The 25,014-nt window shown below is 32.8% G+C and overlaps 1 protein-coding gene across 4 annotated transcripts in view; it reads left to right on the forward strand.

Moving 5' to 3' along the window:
* Positions 1-25,014, forward strand: part of LOC132748180 (uncharacterized) — a 44,390-nt gene that overhangs the window by 15,306 nt on the left and 4,070 nt on the right. For 2 of the 4 annotated variants that reach the window (XM_060737739.1, XM_060737738.1), the window contains exons 2-9: positions 8,682-9,284; positions 10,486-10,564; positions 11,827-11,968; positions 13,813-13,925; positions 14,876-14,978; positions 15,678-15,782; positions 18,371-18,516; positions 19,816-19,956. In XM_060737739.1, the coding sequence (XP_060593722.1) occupies positions 8,692-9,284; positions 10,486-10,564; positions 11,827-11,968; positions 13,813-13,925; positions 14,876-14,978; positions 15,678-15,782; positions 18,371-18,516; positions 19,816-19,956 (1,422 nt within the window). In that variant the 5' untranslated portion in view covers positions 8,682-8,691. Of the gene's footprint in view, positions 1-39; positions 99-8,681; positions 9,285-10,485; positions 10,565-11,826; positions 11,969-13,812; positions 13,926-14,875; positions 14,979-15,677; positions 15,783-18,370; positions 18,517-19,815; positions 19,957-25,014 lie in introns of those variants that run through there. The other 2 variants (XM_060737740.1, XM_060737741.1) reach the window with 2 other exon arrangements.

The following is a 25,014-nucleotide window of genomic DNA, read 5'->3' on the forward strand; positions in this document are numbered from 1 at the left end:
TTTAATCGAGCTATGATCAAGTTTTTATAATAACATTATGCAGTGGTTAATTATGAATGCAGCCTCTTATAGAGAATCATGACTTGAAGGCACTGAGAGTAGTATATTGCAAAACGGTAATAAAGTTCTTAAAATGTGGAAGGAAAAATGTTTATAAGTTACAAGTGATTGTGTGATATTTAACTGTAATTGTACAAGGATTTACGATAAAATAAGACATTTAAAGAAACTGCTCTGAGGTATTTTTATATGACGGGACTGGTATAAATGGGACTCGAAATATTGTTGTGGGTTTTTTATGCCACCGCAGCATCTGCGATGCGGTGGCATATAGCGATTCACCTGTGTGTGTGTGTGTGTTTGTTTGTGTGTGTGTGTGTGTGTGTTATATAGATTATATAGTGAACTAAAAAATCTTCTTGTGAAAAACCACTAGTCCAATTTCAACCAAACTTTGGCAGGATTGATCCTTGGGTGAAGGCCTTCCAAAGCTGTTCAAAAAGAATTTCATTCCATGCAGAATTCTGGTTGCCATGGCAACCAAAAGGAATTATAAGAATAAATTTAAAAAAATCTTTCTTGTAAAGACCCAAAAGGCCTAGAGCTTAGATATTTTGCATAAGGCATTGTCTGGTAGAACTCCTCTATCAAGAATTGTTCAAATTATAGCCCTGGGGTCCAAATCGGCCCCGCCCCGGGGGTCATTGATTTTCACTATATGTACATATAGTAAAAACTTAAAATACCTTCTTGTCTGAAGGTACCAGGCTTAGAGGTTTGATATTTGGTATGTGTTATTATCTATAGGTACTCTACCAAGGTTGTTCAAATTTTGCCTCTAGTCAGGGTCTTTCAAATAGAATGGTCTGGAAACACGCTATTTAAACCCTTCTCGCTACAATTAAACATGTCTCCGTATAAATCGGTATAGTTTGCTATAAGCAAATTATGTAAGTGTTCAAGAAAAGGGCAAATAATAAATACAAGAGCAAAAATAAAAATTTTTACGACATGATTTTAAAATCTTTAAACTTTTGAAAAAAGAATAAATATTTCAGGAGATGATGTTTTTTTAAACCCATCTTTGTTAAAAAAACATAGATTGTTTGTTCAGAATATTTGCCGAAAATTGGCGCCATTTTGAAATTGCACCAAATTAAACATCAAATATTTGCAAATAACATCGTGAAATATTATAATATTTTTACATGATACGATTAAATAACAAATTTTCTCTGTAAAATCAATTTCTATTTTGTCATTGAACAATGTATAAATTTAAAAAACGCTCATGAAACTCGGACCTATTTTCAAATATGAGCAGTAGATTTTTACCTTGACACCGGGAACGAAAAATTTCTAATTTCATTGCAAATCTATAAAATTGTTACTTTTAAAGTAAAAACTGATAATATAATGTAGTCAGCATTAGTTTTTAGTAATTTTTTGATTGATTTAACAAAACATTATCTTATAATTTGATTTTTGAATGGTGATGTGCTATGCCATATCACGGTCAGTAGATAACCCAATCACATGACTCAACCGAGACAACATTTTTCGTAAAATTGGTCTGTCTCCAGACCATTCTATTTGAAAGACCCTGCTCTAGTGTCAAAATTAGCCCTGCCCCAGGGGGTCATAGGTTTTCCTCATATGTATATAGTAAAAACTTAAAAAAATCATCTTCTCTAAATTGACAAAGGCTAGAGGTTAGATATTTTGCATGAAACATTGTTACTGAACCTCTAGCAAGATTGAACAAATTATAGCCCTGGGGTCAAAATTGGCCCCACCCCCGGGGGTCATTGATTTTCACTATGTACATAAAGTAAAAGATTAAAAAATCTTATTGTCTGAAGGTACAAGGCTTAGAGCTTTGATATTTGGTATATGATATCATCTATAGGTACTCTACCAAAGTTGTTCAAATTTTGCCTCTAGTGTCAAAACTAGCCCTGCCGGGGTCATAGGTTTTCTTTACATGTACATGTATATAGTAAAAACTTTAAAAAATCACCTTCTCGAATTGACAAAGGCTAGAGGTGAGACATTTTGCAGTAAACATTGTGTAGTGAAACTTTAGCAAGATTATTCAAATTAAAGCCCTTGGGTCAAAACAAAAAAAAATTTGTTCCTACATTACTATTTTAGTGTTGTATTTATGCAGTGGCATAGCATTTTTTACAAATGCAATCTTGTTTTCAAGATTTTTTTATTCCATTTTGAGGATATAGAGGATATTAAATGAATGTAGATTCAATAATTAAAGTCTTAGTATTGGTTTAACAAAGAGGACCAAAAGATTAATCAAAGTAATTTAAAGTACTGATGGAAAACAAGTTTCAAATTATGAAAATAAGCTCATTCAATAGAGGATATTGAATGAATGTACATTCAATACTGAATTTATTGAACGAGTTGAATAAAATTATATTATGCGAGCCTCTGGTTAGCACAACAATTTACTCTATTCAATGAGTCCAATAAATCTATAGTAATGAAGCTGCACGAATATAATATTCTGTTTATCACGTACCCAAAATAGAGCCTGTTTAAATGGAAAAAGAATTATTTTTCATTGACGCGCTTTTAGTGTAATGCTAACATTTAGCGTGTCTATACGCTACTTTTGTAATATATGCACGGCCATGCAATACCATTTTTATAGTCACCAAAGCAGCATGGGTATGTGATAAATGATCATAGCTAATAACTTACTCACTGTTACTTACTTACTAGCATTCAAATGGATAAATTTTCGCATGGAAAAATGGATTAGTATTGGTAAGTTATGAAGTACCTGGAGGAGTCAGTAGAATCAATAAACATGTATTTGCCATTTCATCTCAAAATAACCAGAGAAAAATAAATGGAAATTAATATAATTATAATGAATTGAATATTTTAATAATGGATGATAACCATCTATCTTGGTGTTACATTATGCCTCAGACACGAATATTTTTTTCCTGTTTTTTTTTTTTAAAGAAAGGCCAATATAAGTTTTATAATGTTTAAAATATGGTTTCTGAGAATGTTGGATGCTTGTCCACTGACGAAAGTAGCACTGATTTTGAAATTATTTGTCATAAAAGTAGTAAATCGTAAATAAAGTGGAATTCTGACTTCCATACAAAATACTAAATCACTACAAGTGTACTTTTTGCTTAAAGCAAAAGGTGGTTTCTTAAATTAGCCAATGAGTAACTTTTTGTAAACTTTATCAGTACAGCAAAAATAAAATAAGAAATTGAGAAATAAAAATGAATATCATTTCTGTTGTATAATGGGCATTTAAAAGAAAAACAATCAATGACTTCTGTAAGTACGAAGGGTTTGCATAACATGGTAGCAATGAACCCAAAGAATATAATACTTTTACACTAAACCTGCTGCATTGTTGGCTTTTAACTTAATCTGCTGAATTTTGTGTATTGAACTTGCCCAGCTTTTATTTTGGAACAGTCCATTCAAAGTTGAAGGGATTCCAATATCAAATTACAAAAAATGAGCTCTACCAGCAGTATAGAGCCTGGTTTGACTGCATGGAATGATTTTGGTTGCAGCTGGTTAAGGGACAGTATATAATTAACACATACCGAAAAATTCCTATTAAACGCCCCCGGGGGCTAAACATTTTACAAAAGGGGGGCTATTATTAACACTTTTTTTCCTAAATCCAAAAATCATTGTAAATACATTTAGTGTTAGCAAGTGTTGGTAATAGCATTAAAAATGATTAAGGTTTTAAAGTTCATATGATACAATATTGTGTTTACTTTAAAATAACATGGATTCTGAATGATTTGAATAAAATAATGGATTTACTCATGAGTTCAGCACAGATGAGTAGATTTTTTCCATATCAAAAAGCCTAGGGGGGCCTTTATTAGGGTAGGGGCATTTATTAGGAATTTTACGGGTATGTTTGTGAGTAACACTCAGGTTTTATCCTGATGGGGCACTGTCTCTATATGTTTTTATTTTGTGAAAAAGTATTTTTACCTATGTAACAGTACTAGTATAATTAACCACTCACAATTTTTGTAATGTTAATTTCCCAAAGACCAATGTGAGTTATTCTAACTGTTAAGTCACCAGTGTTCCATGTTACTAAAAATTTTGTGCTGATACACAGGTAATAGTATATTTTCACAGTAAAAAACTGAAATATTATACCTATAGAAACAGTGTTCCAATGAAGTATTTTCTCTTGATAATAAAATTAATAACACATAGGTAATACATAGGTAACACATAGGTAACAGTATTTTACTTGGGATGATAGTTTTACTGTTACTCACAAACCTATGTGTTATTTATATTTATTGATTAAATATTAGCCTGTAAAACACCTGTCACCAAACAAGGATTATTCAACATAAAAATGTTGTATGATAATTAATCAAGCAATAAATAATGATATACTGATCCATGTTAAGGGGATTTACTATTTCAGCTAACTTATAAGCCTCTTATACCAAGCTTTATTTGTAGTACTTTATATTCATGTCCATTATCAAAGTAGACCTGCCATAGTGCTTTATAAATAATTATGGTAGTATAGGTCTTTCTATTGGTTTTTCAAATAAAATAATTACATTTTTAAATTAAAACTGGAGTTGATTTCTACATTCAAACTTACATTTGTATTGGTTTGACAAACTAGAGTATTAAAGAGGTCCTAAAGATTAATCAGTATACTTATGGAAGACGGCCGTTTCAAATTATGAAAGTGAGCTGTGTCCCTGATTTCTTCTTATGCTGGTAGGATTGTTAATTGTTGTTGTTGTTCTTTTTTTAAAATAATAAAGATTACCTGTTATCAACATTTTATGGTTTAAAGAAATTACTGATGTTCATAGCAGAAGATGATATATAACTTTAACCTTTAACCTTCTCAATTTGTGACATGGACCTGCAATGCTTTGACTTTGAAACTGCTTTTAATTTAAGGAATTTCAGTGTCAAATAAATACTAAAACAAGCCGGTTATCTGGCTACAGGTGTATAATGAACTTTCCATACTTTAAAGTTATATTTAACCTTAGAAATGCTATTTTTCTATTTTCATAAATGCTTTTTGTTCTGTTAATGATTCCAAAATGATACTCATTGGCCATTAAATGCTGAACCATCTTTTTAACAGGGTTTTTTTTCAGAGGGGTTGGGGGGGGGGGGGGGCATGGTATAAAAAGCTTTAGAAAAACCCACATTTGCTAAGTTCCAAATAACAACTATTGTAACCACTTGCCCCTCACCGCTCTGGGTTCGAATCCCGACAAGGACTTAGGATTCTTTCATGTGAGGAAGCTATTCAGCTAGCTTACAGAACATCAGCGGCCCTACTCAGGTGCCAGTTTGTGCCTGAAATAAAGCACGGAAGGGCACCTGAGGTCTTCCTCCACCAGTAAAGCTGGAACATTGCCATATAACCTATACTGTGTTGGTGTGACATAAAACCCAATCAAACAAACAAACAACTATTGTATGAATTTTGTTATCAAATAATAATCCTGAGCAGTCATTTTTTTAAGAAATATGTGGCCAGTCTATAGAAGATCCAAAAATAGGATCAATATTGTAGTTATTAATGTATTTTCTATAAAGCAAATTTAGCTTATCAATACAGGTAGAGTTAGAAAATTTAGGGATTTATATTCATTTAAGGTAGGGTAAGAAACTTTCATAATAGATGATACTGAACTGTTCAACAAGTGTTTAAGTGGTGTTTGGCATCAATAAAAATAATGTCTTGTTGATACTGTTATATTAACTTGTACTTTGGGATGATTTAATATACTTAGTGTTGAAGAAGTCACTTTTGGATCATTGATTTCTATATGCATGATGTTAGTTGGTCTCTACAAAAGTTATATAATTATGCTCCTGGGGTCAAAAACGGCCACACCCAGTGAGTCACTTAATTTACATGAATTTGTAAAAATGTGAGAAAAATCTTTTTCTCTGAAAGTAAAATGCCCAGAGCTTAGATAATTTCCTATACAATCATGTGATGCTTTTCAAAAGATATATAAATCATGCCCCTGAGGTCAAAATGTGCCCTGCCCTTTGGGTCACTTCTAGTTTATGTAGAATCAAATTGGAAATACATTTAGTCTTCTTTTCTGAAAATTTTACAATGTCTAGAGCTTAGATATTTGGCTTGTAGCATTGCCTAATGGACCTCAACAAGAGTTATATAAGTCATGCCCCTATGGTCAAAGAGGGCAATGGGAGTCACTTAGTATACATAGACTCATGTTATAAGTATTCAATGTGCAGAGTACAGATGAGCATGGATGTTTGGGCTGATCTCAAAGTCTGCACTGATTGCACGATTAGATTCATTTGCCAATATCAGGTTTGATAGGTGAACTTAAAGAATTCCATACTCAAAGTAGATAAGTTCATTACATATGCTTAAGGTCAGATAAAGGTTATGTAACTCAGACCTTTATATAGGAACATTTGTATATGTATTATCTGAGGAAGTGATAGAAGTAAGGTCATCATAGAAGCTTAAAATTGTAAAGAGAGGTGTGCTGCTAGTTATATTAGTGAATAAATTATTATTCTCAACTGACTTGTAAAAACATTGTTGCTCAGTGAGTTGAAGCTTATATAAGTCTTTGTGAAGTGTTTCTTGCATATCGGAGTACATTAAATGTATTATGAAGGAATATGATAAGTAAAATGCAACTGATTGTGTGTATTTTTATGCCCCTGTATTTCGCATTCAAAAGGCACTTACCTTGGATGGTGTAGAATTTAGAATCACAAGGTCAAGGTCAACTATGCTAACAATATATTTTTTAAACCTTGGCTTATACAGCCTTTACAAGATAAGAGTTCAGTTTTTAAAACGAATATGTGAACTAATGCATTATAAGATAAAAATTGAGTTGTTCAATATATAGGGTCTTCGTGATGATATTGTTGATTACTTTAAATTAAGGCTACGGGACATCTATGACCAAATGGCTAAAAAGGTCTTTGACTTTAAATTGCTTTTGGTTATTTTAACTCTTATCCAGCTGGCAGCAACTGATTATAAACAGATGACTTTTACAGACAAAGATCAGCCAGCACATCATTGCCTTCGGATCAAAGTCTGTTTGCTATTTAGCACTGTTTGCTATTCAGTCAATGTTTTGAAAATTTCCCTGAAAATTTGAGAAACATTTTTGTCCAGATTGAAAGATCTGTACATGTCCATTTAAGATAATATTTATTTAGCAAGCAAGTTGGGCTAGATACTAAAACAATTTTCACCACAGTAAATTGGGAGTTTTTGCTAGCAGAATGGAAAATCAACAAGATTTTTTTTTTAGTTGGACTGTTGCTTATTTCAACCATGATGCTTCAGAGCTTTTGTGGGACTTTATAGATTTTTTCTTGTCAACAACCGGGTTATAACTGAAAGGTGGTAAAAAAGCTCGGATAAAATAATACGCAGCAGGAGTCTCAAAGTTCATAACCTCCACTGAAACAAAGGAAAGGTCATCCTGTTTACAATTTTGATCTTCCAGGAAAGGTAAAGAAGTACTGGTTTATAAGATAAACAAGGTTCAGGATGGTCTTTTATAAAATTGATAATTAATTCATATTATCTACATGTAGGATTGTAACATGTAGGTGGTAAGAAAAGCTTCTTGGGTACCTCACAGTTTATGCCAGAAATAGTATGCAACAGGTACAGAGTCCTGCAGTTCATTATCGCCACTGAAACAAAGGAAAAGTCTTCCTGTTTACAATTTTGATCTTCCCAGAAAAGGTAAAGAAGTACATAGTGTTGAAAATATAAACAATGTTCAGGGTGGTCTTTTTATAAAAAAAAGTTGATAATCTCTTAGTTAATACATATTATCGCAGCTTTCTTGTCAATAAAGTATTTTCGCGATCAAACGCTTGACATTAGTTTTCTATTGATGTTTGTTGTTTTGTTTGTATAGTTATAAGACCTTCTGATAGGAAAGGGAAGGTTCAGATGTTGTTATCTGTCGTTTTAGCAAGTTTGTTTTAAATTTTGAATGCATTATTGTATAAAATTATATTGCATGCATCAGGTTCAGAATGATGTGCTGTGGTATAATCTGGGAGGTCAATTATTCATTTGCAGAGACATGGCTTCCTATAGGCCTTGTAGTCCATGCCTACATTCTTTTTCCCAAGAAAGTGGAAAAATAAAAATTATTTGTCACCTGCAATATAAACGTATTTATTGTACTAATGATATAGGCCAAATTGCAACAGACAATCCAGAGCAAAAAAAGTGTTCTTCTTGGTGCACATACACCTCTAAAAGCCAATCTATACTTAAGTTAGGACAAAGATACACCCCTGACCTGTTTGATTACAAAGCATAGCAGAAATAAACTGTGGAATATTAACCTTTTAGGCACTGAATTTGTGTAAAACGGACTTACCCTGCTTTGAATTTCGAACATTTATTGAAAGTTAAAAATCCGAGATTTCAATATCAGAATACAAAAATTGAGCTAAGCTGTCAACAGTAGCTTATATTGGCTCTGTGCATGTGGAATTACCATTAATAAAAACTTAATGTAATTCCTTTCTAAGAAGTAATATGTACATATATAGCAAAACCATCTAAAATCATTTGGCTTTTATTGATCAAAATTATATGTTTGTTTTAGTTCTTGTCTTTTTTTCAGAGTGGGTAACATGTCAAGGAGACGAGCCTCGGAGGGTTCTGCTATGGCTTCGTCGATAAAATCAACAAAAAAGAAGTCGAAGAAGCAAACTTCTAGTCAAGGTCCGTTTTCTGTCAGAGTTATAGTTATAAGCAGCTGTGTTTTAACAATAGCATTAGTAATCTATGAAATTAGACTTGAGCTGTTAAGTTTGATTGGATTAGATTTAGCCGTCAATAAAAATTTGACGTATGACTCATCAGGTGATGTACTGTCGAACAATGGCGGTTGGAGATTAGCAGACGACCAAACAGTAATTAGTTTTAGCAGTGATATTTGTAATATTGAAAGAAAATCAGCTGATGAACTTACTGAAAGTGATTTTGAAACAAATTATCGATATAAAAAACCGTTATTGGTTACTTTTAAAAATGGAGCAAAAGATTGGACTAACCCAGAAAAATGGACAGTAGAAAGTTTAAAACAGGAGTATGGAAAATGGACAGTATTATCAGGGAATGCACGAGATATTGTGCGGAGGGGCGGCTCGGGATACATAGACACTTCGTTTTCAGAATACGTTGACAGGATAATGACCGCCAATGATAACACAAAAGAACCATCGTAAGTATGAACATATTTGATTTTCTTGAGCAATTAAAGGCACATTATGCCTCAGAAAGTATAAAAAATTTCACTTCTAGAAAGGGCAAATATTAGTTTTAGATTTTATAGAGAGTTTAAGATGATCTAACTACCTGAAGAGAATAGTGCTGAATGTGAAAATATTTGTCATGAAATTAACAAAATGTTAACAAAGTAGTATTTTGACTTTCATATAAAAAATACTAAATCACTTTAGCTTAATTATTCCAAGAAAGCAAAAAAAAACCACAAAAATTTTGTTCAGATTATAAGTAACATTTCGGAAAAAATAACAGGGCACCAGGCACAAAAAGCTTTTGAGAAATAAAAATAAAAGCTTTTCTGGGGCATAATGGGCCTTAAATGTAATAGATTTTAATTACTTTACAGTTCTAAATTTGGTAAAGGAGCTCCACTAAAGTTGAAAAGCCTAAAAACATAAAATTTGAAATTCTAATATAACCTTACTAGGAGAAATGTATTGTGATCTTTTACCTGATTAGAGTTAAAAGCTTTTTAAGGTTGTATTGCACAATGAGAACTATTATACTTTAAAACCAGAGAGGGAGAATGATTTGAAATTTTGCATGCAAGTTACTGGTATAAATTTCCATCAAATTGCATAAAATTTCCATCATGTCAAAAAAGCCTTAGTTGAGTCACTTTAAACAGACTTGTTAAGGAAAGTTATGGCTTTTGTTCTAGCAAATTTACTTTATCCTAGTGCAAAGAGATATAGGAGATAAAGAGATTGGTTCTACGCTCAAAATTGCTTTGTCACTAATATTTCATGCCAGTCTGTGACACAAATTTCTTACCCAGACTGGTTTTAACTGGTCGCCTCTTACGATCTCACAGGGATGAATGGTGGCTGCTTTCTTATGCCTCAACCATTTTAGGCAACCTCTCAACCACAAGGGGCTAGAAAAATTATTTCAGGTGCTGGCCAAATGACATAGCAAAATCATTACATATATCAGGTACATGAGAAACTTTGTAGCTCTGGCAACTTGGTTTTAAAAATATATCATTAGTAACTTCATATTCACTGTTAAGTTTTCTAATGATTTCATAGATAATTGAATGTATACAATTTTGCAAATCCTATAAATGAAAAATAGAAATAAAATATTGTTTAAACTAAAACGTTTCACCTCATGAACATTTTATATAATTTCAGTTATGTTTTTGATAGAGAATTTTACAATGATTCCAGCCTTCCGTCCACCATAAAACCACCAAGTTACTTCAAGATAAAGGTATAAGCTTACCTTTCTTTTATCATATGCTGAGACACAGAGTTTTTATCTTTTGTTTGCTATTATTGGTTTCTGACATTTGAGTTTTTTTATTCAGAAACTGTAGGGGATATTTACAAAATAGCATACATATGTACATGTACCTAAGAAAGTAAATGAATCAAAGCATGTGGTTCTTAAGGAACAAAAAAATTTAGCGAACAAAAAAAAGTTATGTGCTATTCAATGTATTAGATTGACTATTGGAAGAATAGGGAGAGTTGTTTTACTCACCCAGGCATCATTTTCCAGCATCACAGTAAATTTGGTTAAGTTTTTGTCTGTAAGTTGGTTCCATATCTCTAAAACTACTGAAGGGAATGGGTTGAAACTTATTTATTAGAGAGCTTAACAGGAGGTCTTAACTAACCACCAAAATATTAATTTTATTGAATTAATTGGCTGCACAAAAATACATCAGATTGTTTCAGATTTTTCAGTAATTAATGAAATTGTAAGGAAGTAATGGTAAGCTAGTTATAAGTCTCTTTTCCCCAAATGAATCCTTTACTTATTACCTCGTGAGACCTATGTTTCAGCTTGTCCTCAGGCCAGACTTAGGATTTCCTTTCTCCTTTCCTTCCTTACATGTGTGTGTATTCTAGGGCTTATGAGGGTCCATCCGCCTTTTTAGGCACATAGAGTAGGGCCCCTGGCCTATGTCCTTATATGTTATTATCTGCCAGAAGGTGACCGTTTTAAATGAAATTAAAAAAATTTGAATTCAGTAATTCACTGAATGATACTAAATATATATGCAAGTCAATTTTTTGTGATATTTACTATTTTGATGCACTCAAGGCCAATAAAACCATTATATGCATCATGGAGAAAAAATAAGGTGTTGCTGCCCAAATAAATGATAAATCTTTCGTGTCCATCTTTAACTTTTACAATGTGTATTTATATGGTTTCCCTTTAAAATTTCCTGATGATAGCTTTATTTGGAGACAGTCAGAATTTCTATACTCTACAATGGCAGCATGGCCGAGTGGTTAATGCAGCTGACTAGTAATCTGAGGACTGCTGGCCGCATGGGTTCAAACCACGTCTGAGGTTGGATAGGCCATTGTTTCCTTGAGCAAGAAAATACATGCATTGCTTAGTACTGGTTGGTTCAAGGTACGTATTCAAGAGTGTTTCAATAAGCTTATAGCTTCCTACACAATCAAACTAAAATAAATTTGTTTAAACTAACTAAATTTTTTGTTTCCTTATTTTAGGATGGGATAGATGACAGTATATTTTTCCTTGGTAGCTCAGGTTCAGGGGTCAGTTTCCACAAACATGCAGATACCTGGAATGGTGTGGTATTCGGCCAGAAGAGATGGTTTTTATACATGATTGATAAAACACCGCCTGGAGGTATTCAATTTAGAAAACAAATATTTTCAGTGCTTTGTTTAGGAAATAGATATCAATTCGGAGTGCATTGTTGTAAAACAATGCATGGTACGGTTCAAGTGCAAATAAGGAGGAATATCATCACAAAGGCAATTAGGCCTGAGTGATTAATTACAAAGCATTTGAACAATAAACCGTGCATTATTATACGATAAGGGTTTAATAATCATTGCAAACAACTTTTGTTATAACATTTAAATTTCAAGGCATTAAGCAGACATTAGGAAATTTGATTTTTTGTCACACACAAATGAAACAAAAACACAAAATACCAAATTTTCATATAGTAAATGTTTACTTATTAGAATGTCTGTTGAATAGGACAGAAATAGCATTTGGAAACATTGTGGAAAATATTTAATAACTCTTACATAAGTTTTTGTACAAGTACATCTGACATTTTTTCATATAAGCCATCAACAAATATAGCTACTCAGTTATGTGATTGGTAGCCAGATTTTGACAGCATTTGTTGTCAAAAGTATGAATTTATTATCATTGAAAATTGTTAAATTGTAAAAGTCTATGTACTTTTTGATGGAATGAAATAAACAGGCAATTTCACTGGACTGTTTTGGATGTTTATGTAATTCTGCCTGTTAACACAAGTGAAACACACTCCAAACTACTTAAATTCTACACAAATCCCAAACTTTATTTTATGAAATAAAACTATAACCACAGATTTATAGTATATCTACAGATTTGTACAGTGTTTATCCACTGTTTTGAAGAGACTGTATCCATATATTTGTAGAGAATATATCCACAGATTTGTAAAGAATGTATCCATATAGTTGTAGAGAATACATTTGTATATCCACAGATTTGTAGAGAATGTATCCATATAGTTATAAAGAGTATATCCACAAATTTGTAGAGACTGTATCCATAGATTTGTAGGGAGTATAACCATAGATTTTTAGAGATTATATTCACAGATTTTTAGAGAATATACCCATAGAGTTCAATCTGGTAAAAACATTCCTCATTTAGATTTTTAAAAAAATCAAGATAGGGAATATCCTGCACAGATGTGCTAGCTGGTGGCATTGGTAGATTCTGCTGGGACTAAAAATTGTAATCATAAGTCCCTGGCCCAGTGTTCACAAAGAAAAGTCTTCAGGATCAGATTATCCTGATTTTATTTTCATTGTTTTATAAAACTTAAACTAATCTTATTATGCTAGAATTAAATGGTACATATTTGAAATATGAATAATTGCTAATTTGCAAAGAAACCAACCTATTTTGGGATAAAATCAACAAATAACAAAACAAATACAAAAATAATCCGATCAAAATGAGGATCAATTTTAGGATCAAGATCAAAATTTTGGATCAATTGTAAAATGCTCATAAATAACAATAAATTTATTCTAAAATTTCTTAAACATGCTTTTTCAAGTCCAGTTTTATCAAGTAAATACTAAATATTCAATCTATGAGGATAAATTATGGAGAATTTTTGAGTTTTAAATTTGATCCTGATCTTGATCCTGATCCTTAAATCTTTGTGAACACAGGGCCAGATGCCACCAGGCTTTGGATTAAACATTATATAGGACCTTGCCAAAACGGTACATCTTTACTAATTGTTGCATCTTGGCAGTCTTACCTTTTTCCAATCTTGTCGTCTGCTCAATATTTGTTTAAATTTTTAATCTTGAAATCCCTGAAATAAACAATGCACTGTTCCTTATTTAAAGCTGGACAAGTTCATTACAGAATTACAGGTTGGGTTATTCGTATTAAACATTATGATTTATTAAACAAATTTTCAATGTTAATATTTCTCTTTTAAGGTGTGTACCCTGGCTATACACAGATAGAATGGTATAAGGAAATTTATCCACAATTGTCACCAGAAGAAAAGCCTCTGGAATGTATTCAAAAAGCAGGAGAAATATTGTACCTGGTAAGTCATTTTTATCTTGTCTGCTTTAAAAAAGATGGGGCGTCCGTGGCCAAGTGGTGAGGGTTGTTGACTTCAAACCACTTGCCCCTCACCGCTGTGGGTTCGAATCCCGACAGGGACTTTGGATTCTTTCATGTGAGGAAGCTATCCAGCATAATTCTGACAGTTATATTTATAAAGTTACATCAAAAGGCTTTATATGTGAATAATCTCTTTTTTTTGTACAAACATTATTGTTATCAAACATATTTCGATCTAACATTAAACTAAACAAATTTTGTTTTTATTATATGCAAAGAAATGTTAAAAAAGACATTTTAACCAAATACTAAATGAAAATCGCGCCAAATACTAATACAACATGACATCATTTATGTTGTCATGTCATTAAGTTGGTTTCCAGTACTATGCACACTGAAACAACGTAACGGGCTTAAATTCAAAACAGTGAAAAATATTAAATTGATAATTGCACTGTTTGAAACAGTGAAATATCAGTTTCATATTTTACTGATATATTTCTATAAACCTATGAATAGCATGTAATAAATAAGGGTTCTTTACAAAATATGCCAAAAAAAAGTTGATGTCAATAAAACAATCCAGTTTTGACCTGAAGGCCAATTTCATGTATCACATGTATAAATATCACAACATTCATCACAAGTGCAACTCTTTGGCTCTTTATGTAGGACTTCAAACACAATAGTATAAATACACAGAACAGATGACGTATTTTGGTCTAAACTACACTAATAAACTTAACATGTAAACAAATAGTATTATAAAATGCCAGGACATGTTGACTTAGTATATTGTATTATGTCTTGGTAAAGTTTAACTAAATTAAATAAATTTATAGATAAAAAAAAGAAAACAATACATTATTCATAAAATTATTATTATGTTTGTAGAAACTGAACGTTACAAGTTTGTTGTGTGTTTTTCAGCCTGAGAGTACGTACCACGGCACTATTAACCTAGGAGATACAATAGCTATAGGTATACAGAAGAAAGAGGCGGTCACAACAGTCGAGAAACTTTTCTACGATGGTTAGTAACTGTTTGAAATATCCTGCAGAACCCAAGATTATAGTGATTAGGGCCAGTATGGACCCATTCATGTACATGTAAATCTTATATACAAGAATTTAAAATTAATAAGTATAAACATTGCCAACCGGTCATACCGAGCCTCATTCATTATCTCATTTTTATGCTCAAGGGTCTTGACTCCCAAACACCCGTCATAAAAAAATCATTACTTGATGTAAATGGCTCATATTCAGTGAAAATGCTTGGTTTCTGTGTACAATAAAGAAAGTATATACATAATTATGCCCCCCCCCGCCACCCCTTGAAAAAGAGGGGATATATTGCTTTGCAAAGGCCAATCAGTCGGTAGACCAAATTTATTTCTATCAATAACTTGAGAACTCCAAGGCCTAGGAGCTATAAACTTAAAGTATAGAGACTGGTCATGACTATTTGATGACCCCTATTGATTTTGGGTCAAAGGTCAAGATCAGATTGACCTTGTATATCAGAATGGTTTCCGACCAATAACTCAACAACCCATTGGTCCTCAGTCCTTAAAAGTCATAGAGGTAAATTGGTCTTGGCCAGTAGATGACCCCTATTTATTTTGGGGTCAAAGGTCATAGACTCTGACGTTGTATGTCAAAACAGGTAACAATGACATCCAAATAATGATGTCTTGATAACAGTTCTTGTTCATGTTTATCGTTTCAGAAAGGAAAATAGAAGAATCTATGAGGGGTAAAGACGAAACTGAGAAACAGAAATTAAAACTGCAACAGGTGAAGATCGTTGAAAAACTAGTGCAATTATTGCCAGGTAAGATATAATATTTACCTGAACTTTCATTTTTATGTCTCTGTCATAGTTTTGTTTACAAATCTCAGGCAAGAGTTTTGAGAATGTAACAGTACACTGAATTTTACAGGAATAATGTTTTTGTTCCGATGAGGAAACAGAAAAAAGGAAATGGAAGGAGGAAAAAAAAGAAATAATAGCCATTGCCGAGCGGGGACTTTGACAGTCAAGGTTATTTACAGATCAAGGTCGTACTTGAATCATTCAACATGTCAGTGTTTTCAGAAGTGTTCCCAATATTGATTCAATCTATAATAAATAATAATAACTAAGTTATGACAGTGTAAGCTAGATTCAATAATTTGGCCTTAATGGTCAAGGCCATTCAAAGGTCAAGGTCATTATTATACAGTCATAATTTCCGATTTCTCATGAGAGTTCTTTTGTTACAGAATGAATCAAGTACATAATTATATAAAGTTATGGCCAATTGTAGCAAAATTCTATAATTTCACCTTTAGAGTCAAGGTCGAATAAAGGTCAATTTCAATGAAATCTTTGATGTTTTGCCCCAAGTATTTTATTAGACAATCCATTTATTACTTATATAGTTAAAGCCAATTATAGCAAAACAAACTGTGAATTACAATAATTTGACCTTTAAGTTCATGGTCATTCATGAGTTAAGGTCATATTTAGTTTGATCTTCTTTAAGACAATGTACTAAAAAAAGTTGTGTTTAAGTATGAAGACAGTTCAGAAATCACTTCCCTTTTTAGCTCACCTGTCACAAAGTGACAGGGTGAGCTTTTGTGATCGCTTTTCTTCCGGCGTCCATCCGTCCCTCCGTAAACTTTTACTTTAAATGACATCTCCTCATAAACCACTAAGCCAATTTCATCCAAACTTCACAGGAATGTTCCTTTGGTGGTCACCTTTAAAATTTGTTCAAAGAATTTAATTCCATGCAGAACTCTGGTTGCCATGGCAACCGAAAGAAAAAACTTGAACTATCTTCTTTAAAAAAAAACGAAAGAGCTAGAGCTTAGATATTTGACATGAAACATCTTCTAGTGAGTGTCTACCAAGTTTGTTCAAATAAAAGCTCTGGGGTCAAAATTGGCCCCGCCCCAGGGGGTCATTGATTTTCCCTATATGCATATAGTAAAAACTTAAAAAATCTTCATTTAAAGAACCCAAAGAGCTAGAGCTAAGATATTTAGCATGAAACATCTTCTAATGAGTGTCTACCAAGTTTGTTCAAATAAAAGCCCTGGGGTCAAAATTGGCCCCGCCCCAGGGGGTCATTGAATTTCCCTTTATGCATATAGTAAAAACTTAAAAAATCTTCTTTTAAAGAACTCAAAGAGCTAGAGCTAAGATATTTAGCATGAAACATGTTCTAATGGGTGTCTACCAAGTTTGTTCAAATAAAAGCCCTGGGGTCAAAATTGGCCCCGCCCCGGGGGTCATTGATTTTCCTTATATGTGTATAGCAAAAACTTAAAAATCTTCTCTGAAAAAAACCAATTAGCTAGAGATTAGATATTAAGCATGAAACATCTTCTGGTAAGTGTCTACAAAGTTTGTTCAAATAAAATCCCTGGGGTCAAAGCTGGCCATGCCCCAGGGGTGTCATTGTTTTTAACTATACATGTATCTGTATAGTAAAAACTTAAAAAATCTTCTTTTAAAAAACCCAAAGAGCTAGAGCTTAGATGTTTAGCATGAAACATCTTCTTATGGGTGTCTACCAAGTTTGTTCAAATAAAAGCCCTTGGGTAAAAAAATTGGCCCTGCCGGGGGGGGGGGTTGGTGGGGTAGGGCAGAGGTCATTGTTTTTCATTATATGTGTGTAGTAAAAACTTAACATCAAGAAACATCTTCTAATGGGTGTCTTCCAAGTTTGTTCAAATAAAAGCCCTGGGGTTTAAACTGGCCCTGCTCCAGGGGCCTATATACAGGTGAGTGACCTCAGGGCCATCATGGCCCTCTTGTATTATGTTCTTGCTAGAAAACTGATTTTATAACCAACAATTCAATCTTTGCTTGTAATACAAGTTGAAAATAAGACATTTGGGTTGACCCATAACCTTCTGTATAAATGGTACTTTGTGACCTATTTTCAGGTTGAAAATATTGCCCGAATCAGATTAAAATCAAATGTACGCATTCATTTTATTATTGGACTTCATCAGCGGAGTCTGGGAATGATATTATAAGGAAATTCTGTAAAGCTCGAACTCAGATCTCAGGTATTTGATTGGTCAGAAACTTGTATATAGAATGTACACTGACCAATGAAAATCGTGAGATTTTAGTAAAATCTCAGAAAAAAATGTTTTAAAATTTCCAGGCCTGATGGTAAAAGTAAGGGGAAATTATATGCAAAGGACCTGATTTACAATAATCAATACCAAAGAGGTACTGTGGTGCTTTTATGGTGCATTTGGGTCAATTTGGATTCAGTTGAGGTGAAAGTCGGACGGAATGTTTAAACAAGGCTTCTAGTGGTGGGAGACAGTGGGGAATTGTCCTTATTTTTCCTCTAAATTATCTTAATATTTTGTAATTACATTGCTGGTTTTTTGTTGCTTTTTTGTCTACAGATAATGCGGAGGTACAGATGAAGCTAGGTAGTCAATATGCTGACATTCGGGAGTATGAGAAGGCCAGACATCACACCAGACAAGCTATCAAACTAGACAAACATTTTGTTATTGCAGTTTTAAACCTAGCAGGCATGGAATTTAAGGTATAAACTAAGAACAAATTAACAAGTTTGCATGGCATTTATTGCATAATTCTTGCATATAGATAATACATGCTTTAACAGAACTATTAATAAAGAAGAAACCATTTATTTACTGACAACTAAACTAAAAAAAGGTGCATTTATGCTACATTGTAAATTAGAACTAATATTTTTAAGTTCTGTATAATGAATGCTTGCTAAACGATTTTGATTCAAAAATTTTTTAATTTAAATTTAAAAAATGTATTAGAATTTTGTAATAGAAATAAATAATATTGAACTGTGCTCAGAATTGAAGGAACTCCACTTAGGTTATAAAAGCTTGTAACAAATTTGAATATCATTTAAAGAGCAACTTGGACATTCAAATCTAGACGGATAACTACCAGTAATTACCAATTGCTCTGAAAGTGATCAGCTACTATTTCCAAATGATTTCTGAATCAGTGATTATAGACAAATGACCATTAGACTCAATGTTGAAAATTAATTGTCACGGAGAAACTTTCGCCCTAGCCCGAGGATCAAACCATTTACGAATGCTTTTCCTAATTGGCTAAGTGGACTGACTCAACCAACACCAAATTATATGTAAAAATAAAATAATGTAAAGAACAAAAGCAAGTTTATTCTTGTACTTCTGTCCATTTAAGAAATTTTATTTTTCTTCAAAAATAAAAGAGTTAAAAAATCTATGTTTTAAGAAAAATCTTCTGTTATTAATCATAATTAGATGCTGATGTAATTCTAAGTAATAAAGATTTTTTTTACATAACTGCACACAAAGGAAAATGTTAATCAGGAGCTAATATTCTTGTTTTGATTGCATACTGTGTGTTTTGTTAGTTGTGTAACAATGTTTTTGTCCTGTTGTTCTAGAAAAACTGGAAATCTACTATTATATTAAGGCTCCCATCTCCAATAGAAATTTTTTTAAAGTAATCGTCTTTTTTTCCTATACTGTATTGTTTTTGCAAAAAAAATCAAATGTTTTCATAATTAGAAAAGAAGAGATTTGTATAACAATTCATATTATGCTTGTGAACCTGTCATAGTCATACAAAATTCCCTAACTTATAAATTTGGACAGAATTTGTCTTACGTATATTCTTTATTGAAGTCCTATGCAGCCAAATGATTTTTGTTTGAGCCTATCTCTAGAATTGAATTTTCAAAAAAAAAAAAAAAGATTTAAAACAGTAAGTATTTTTATGCTAATTAGGCAGAGAGTTAGGATTTTGTCCAGTATCTATGCCACTAACAAATATTTATTTATTATGCATGGTTACTGGAATTTAGATAGGTAATTTGGAAGAAGCCGATCAGTTGTACAGACATGCAAAAGAGATGAATCCAAACCTCTGGGATGTTTACGCTCAATATGGTGACTTCCTGGTCAATTCAGGACGTGCACGAGATGCCGTGCATATATACAGAAAGGTTTGTTTGCATGAATGTAATTTATTCTTGCCATCATTTTGTGTATAATGTTGTGCACTTGGTCGTCCGTCTTGTATCAGTTTTCCTGTCTGAACCAGTGGAACTTGATACTAGAACTTGAAAATACTAGGCAGGAATGTGAACCATTATGAGACAGATTTAAATTTTGACATTTTTTATCTCAATTTTATTATGGTTCAGTTATGCATGGCATGTTTTTCTAACTATATGTTATTCTAATTTTCATAATGCTTGTTATGTTATTCTAATTTCAATATTATTTGTTACATTATTTCTAATCTCAAAATATATTGTTCATGATATTACTTATCTCACTAATATTTGTGGCAGTACAGGCCTACTGATCTCAACAATTTATTATCTCACTAATATTTGTGGTAGTATAGGCCTACTGATCTCAACAATTTATTATTAAGCCCATCTCTTTATGATGTGTTGTGGTAGTAAAGGGCTACTGATCTCAACAATTTTTATTATCTCACTATTATTTGTGGTAATATAGGCCTATTGATTTCAACAATTTTATTTCATTTCATGCTTTCCAGTGTTTAATTGTAATATATCAGATGATTATATTCTGATAAACCACTAGTGAAATTTATAAAATATAATTTTCACTGTAGCCGGACTATATCTGAATGCGGATGAAAAGAAAATCATAACTAAATGGAATAACAGGCAGAAATAAATGCCGTCATACGTAAATTTTGTTTCTTTAGGAAATGAAAGTCAATGTCATCATACATCATGTTAAAAATGTAACAAAATTAGAGAAATTTAACAGAACTATATTTCAAAACTGATGATGTGACGTCATGATATAATGACGTCACAAAGGAGAATGAGTGACGTAACACGGAAAAATCTGTAAAAATTACTTAAAATCCCTTAAAAGCATGAAACGAAAAGAAAATTTATTTGTTTTACATATAAGATTGAAATATATTTCATTCGTGAACACCAGCTATTATATTTTCACTCGTGGCTACGCCACTCTTGAAAATATTGCATCTGTTGTTCACTCAAATTATATTTCAATCTTTCATGCAAAACAAACAAATATCCTCTATATCTCAATAATGTTTGTGGTAGTAAAGGCCTACTGATCTCAACAATTTATTTTCTCACTAATATTTGTCGCAGTACAGGCCTACCAATCTCAACAATTTATTATCTCACTAATATTTGTTGAAGTACAAGCCTACCAATCTCAACAATTTATTATCTCATTATTATTTTTGGTAGAACAGGCCTACTGATCTCAACAATTTATTATCTGACTAATATTTGTGGCAGTGCAGGCCTACCAATCTCAACAATTTATTATCTCACTAATATTTGTGGTAGTTTAGGCCTAATTATCTCAACAATTTATTATCTCATTATTATTTTTGGTAGAACAGGCCTACTGATCTCAACAATTGATTATCTTACTAATATTTGTGGCAGTAAAGGCCTACCAATCTCAACAATTTATTATCTCACTAATATTTGTGGTAGTATAGGCCTAATTATCTCAACAATTTATTATCTCATTATTATTTTTGGTAGAACAGGCCTACCAATCTCAACAATTTATTATCTCACTAATATTTGTGGTAGTAAAGGCCACTGATCTCAACAATTTATTATCTCATTATTATTTTTGGTAGAACAGGCTTACTGATCTCAACAATTTATTATCTCACTAATATTTGTGGCAGTACAGGCTTACTGATCTCAACAATTTATTATCTCAATAATATTTGTGGTAGTATAGGCCTACTGATCTCAACAATTTATTATCTCATTATTATTTGTGGAAGTATAGGCCTACTGATCTCAACAATTTATTATCTCATTATTATGCCCCCACTTCGAAGAAGAGGGGTTATATTGCTTTGCACTTGTCGGTCCGTCCCGTCCGTCGGTCCGTAGACCAAATGGTTTCCGAGTGATAACTAAAGAACCCTTAGGCCTAGGAACTTCAAACTTGGTATGGTGATTGGTCATGACCAGTAGATGACCCCTATTGATTTTGGGGTCAAGGGGTCAAAGGTCAAGGTCACATTGACCTTGTATGTTAAAACGGTTTCCGGTCAATAACTAAAGAACGCTTAGGCTTAGGTTCCTTAAACTTGATATGGTGATTGGTCATGACCAGCAGATGACCCCTATTGATTTTGGGGTCAAGGGGTCAAAGGTCAAGGTCACATTGCCCTTGTAGGTAAAAACGGTTTCCGAACAATAACTAATGTACCCTCAGGCCTAGGAACTTCAAACTTGATATGGTGATTGGTCATGACCAGCAGATGACCCCTATTGATTTTGGGGTCAAAGGTCAAGGTCACATTGACCTTGTATGTTAAAACGGTTTCCGATCAATAACTTAAGAACGCTTAGGCCTAGGATCTTCAAACTTGATGTGGTGATTGGTCATGACCAGCAGATGACCCTTATTGATTTTGGGGTCAAGGGGTCAAAGGTCAAGGTCACATTGACCTTGTAGGTAAAAACGGTTTCCAATCAATAACTAAAGAACCGTTAGGCCTAGGAACTTCAAACTTGGTATGGTGATTGGTCATGACCAGTAGATGACCCCTATTGATTTTGGGGTCAAGGGGTCAAAGGTCAAGGTCACATTGACCTTGTAGGTAAAAACAGTTTCTGATCAATAACTAAAGAACCCTTAGGCCTAGGAACTTCAAACTTGGTATGATGATTGGTCATGACCAGTAGATGACCCCTATTTATTTTGGGGTCAAGGGGTCAAAGGTCAAGGTCACATTGACCTTGTATGTTAAAACGGTTTCCGATCAATAACTAAAGAACGCTTAGGCCTAGGTTCTTCAAACTTGATATGGTGATTGGTCATGACCAGCAGATGACCCCTATTGATTTTGGGGTCAAGAGGTCAATGTCATAGTGACCTTGTACTTAATGACCGTTTCTGACCAATAATTCAACAACTCAAGTTGCCTTGGTTGATATTTTTATGTGCTTTTGGTATACACAATTGAAGGTCTTATGTAATATAACAACTTGGCTGTCATTAATGAGGCCTATGTGATTCATAAAATTTATGTATATATTATTTGGTTAGATTTTAAATAACTTTAATTGCTGCACACAACCTATGGGGTCACAATAATTATTATCTTGTGACTAGTCATGACCAGTAGATACTAGATAACCCTTATTAATTGCTTGTTCACTGGGTCAGAAGTCATGCATAATAACCTGATCACATGACAAATTGGCTGCCGATAGGGGGCATACATGTTTTACAAACATATCTTGTTATTTTTGGTAGGACAGGCCTACTGATCACAACAATTTATTATCTCACTAATATTTGTGGCAGTACAGGCCTACCAATCTCAACAATTTATTATCTCACAGATATTTTGTAGTAGTATAGGTCTGCTGATCTCAACAAATTATTATATCACTAATGTTTGTGGCAGTGCAGGCCTACTGATCTCAACAAATTATTATATCACTAATATTTGTGGCAGAACAGGCCTACTGATCTCAACAATTTATTATATCACTAATGTTTGTGGCAGTGCAGGCCTACTGATCTCAACAAATTATTATATCACTAATATTTGTGGCAGAACAGGCCTACTGATCTCAACAATTTATTATCTCACTAATATTTGTGGCAGTACAGGCCTACTGATCTCAACAATTCATTATCTCACTAATATTTGTGGCAGTGCAGGCCTACTGATCTCAACAATTTATTATATCACTAATATTTGTGGTGATATAGGCCTACTGATCCCAACAATTTATTATCTCACTAATATTTGTGATAATATAGGCCAACTAATCTCAACAATTTATTATCTCACTAATATTTGTGGTAGTTCAGGCCTACCAATCTCAACAATTTATTATCTCAGTAATATTTGTGGTAGTACAGGCCTACTGATCCAAACAATTTATTATAACACTAATATTTGTGGTGATATAGGCCAACTAATCTCAACAATTTATTAACTTACTAATATTTGTGGTAGTACAGGCCTACCAATCTCAACAATTTATTATCTCACTAATATTTGTGGTAGTACAGGCCTACTGATCCCAACAATTTATTATCTCACTAATATTTGTGATAATATAGGCCAGCTATTCTCAACAATTTATTATCTCATTAATATTTGTGGTAGTACATGCCTACCAATCTCAACAATTTATTATCTCACTAATATATGTGGCAGTGCAGGCCTACTGATCTCAACAATTTATTATATCACTAATATTTGTGGTTATATCGGTCTACTGATCCCAACAATTTATTTTCTCACTAATATTTGTGAAAATATAGGCATACTGATCTCAAGTTCCAACAATTAATTATATCACTAATATTTGTGGTAGTACAGGCCTACCAATCTCAACAATTTATTATCTCACTAATATTTGTGGTAGTACAGGCCTACTGATCTCAACAATTTATTATTTCACTAATATTTGTGGCAGTACAGGCCTACTAATCTCAACAATTTATTATCTCACTAATGTTTGTGGTAGTATAGGCCTACTGATCTCAACAATTTATTATCTCACTAATATTTGTGGTAGTACAGGCCTACTGATCTAAACAATTTATTATCTCATTAATATTTGTGGCAGTACAGGCCTACTGATCTCAACAATTTATTATATCACTAATATTTGTGGTAGTACATGCCTACTGATCCCAACAATTTGTTATCTTACTTATTTTTGTGGCAGTACAGGCCTACTGATCTCAACAATTTATTATATCACTAATATTTGTGGCAGTACAGGCCTACTGATCCCAACAATTTATTATCTCACTAATATTTGTGGCAGTACAGGCCTACTGATCCCAACAATTTATTATCTCACTAATATTTGTGATAATATAGACCAACTGATCTCAACAATTTATTATCTTACTTATTTTTGTGGCAGTACAGGCCTACTGATCTCAACAATTTATTATATCACTAATATTTCTGGTGGTTTAGGCCTACTGATCCCAACAATTTATTATCTTACTAATATTTGTGATAATAT

This window comes from Ruditapes philippinarum, unplaced genomic scaffold, assembly GCF_026571515.1.
Source record: "Ruditapes philippinarum isolate M1 unplaced genomic scaffold, ASM2657151v2 ctg3175_1_1_1_1, whole genome shotgun sequence".
Classification (NCBI taxonomy): Eukaryota; Metazoa; Mollusca; class Bivalvia; order Venerida; family Veneridae; genus Ruditapes; species Ruditapes philippinarum.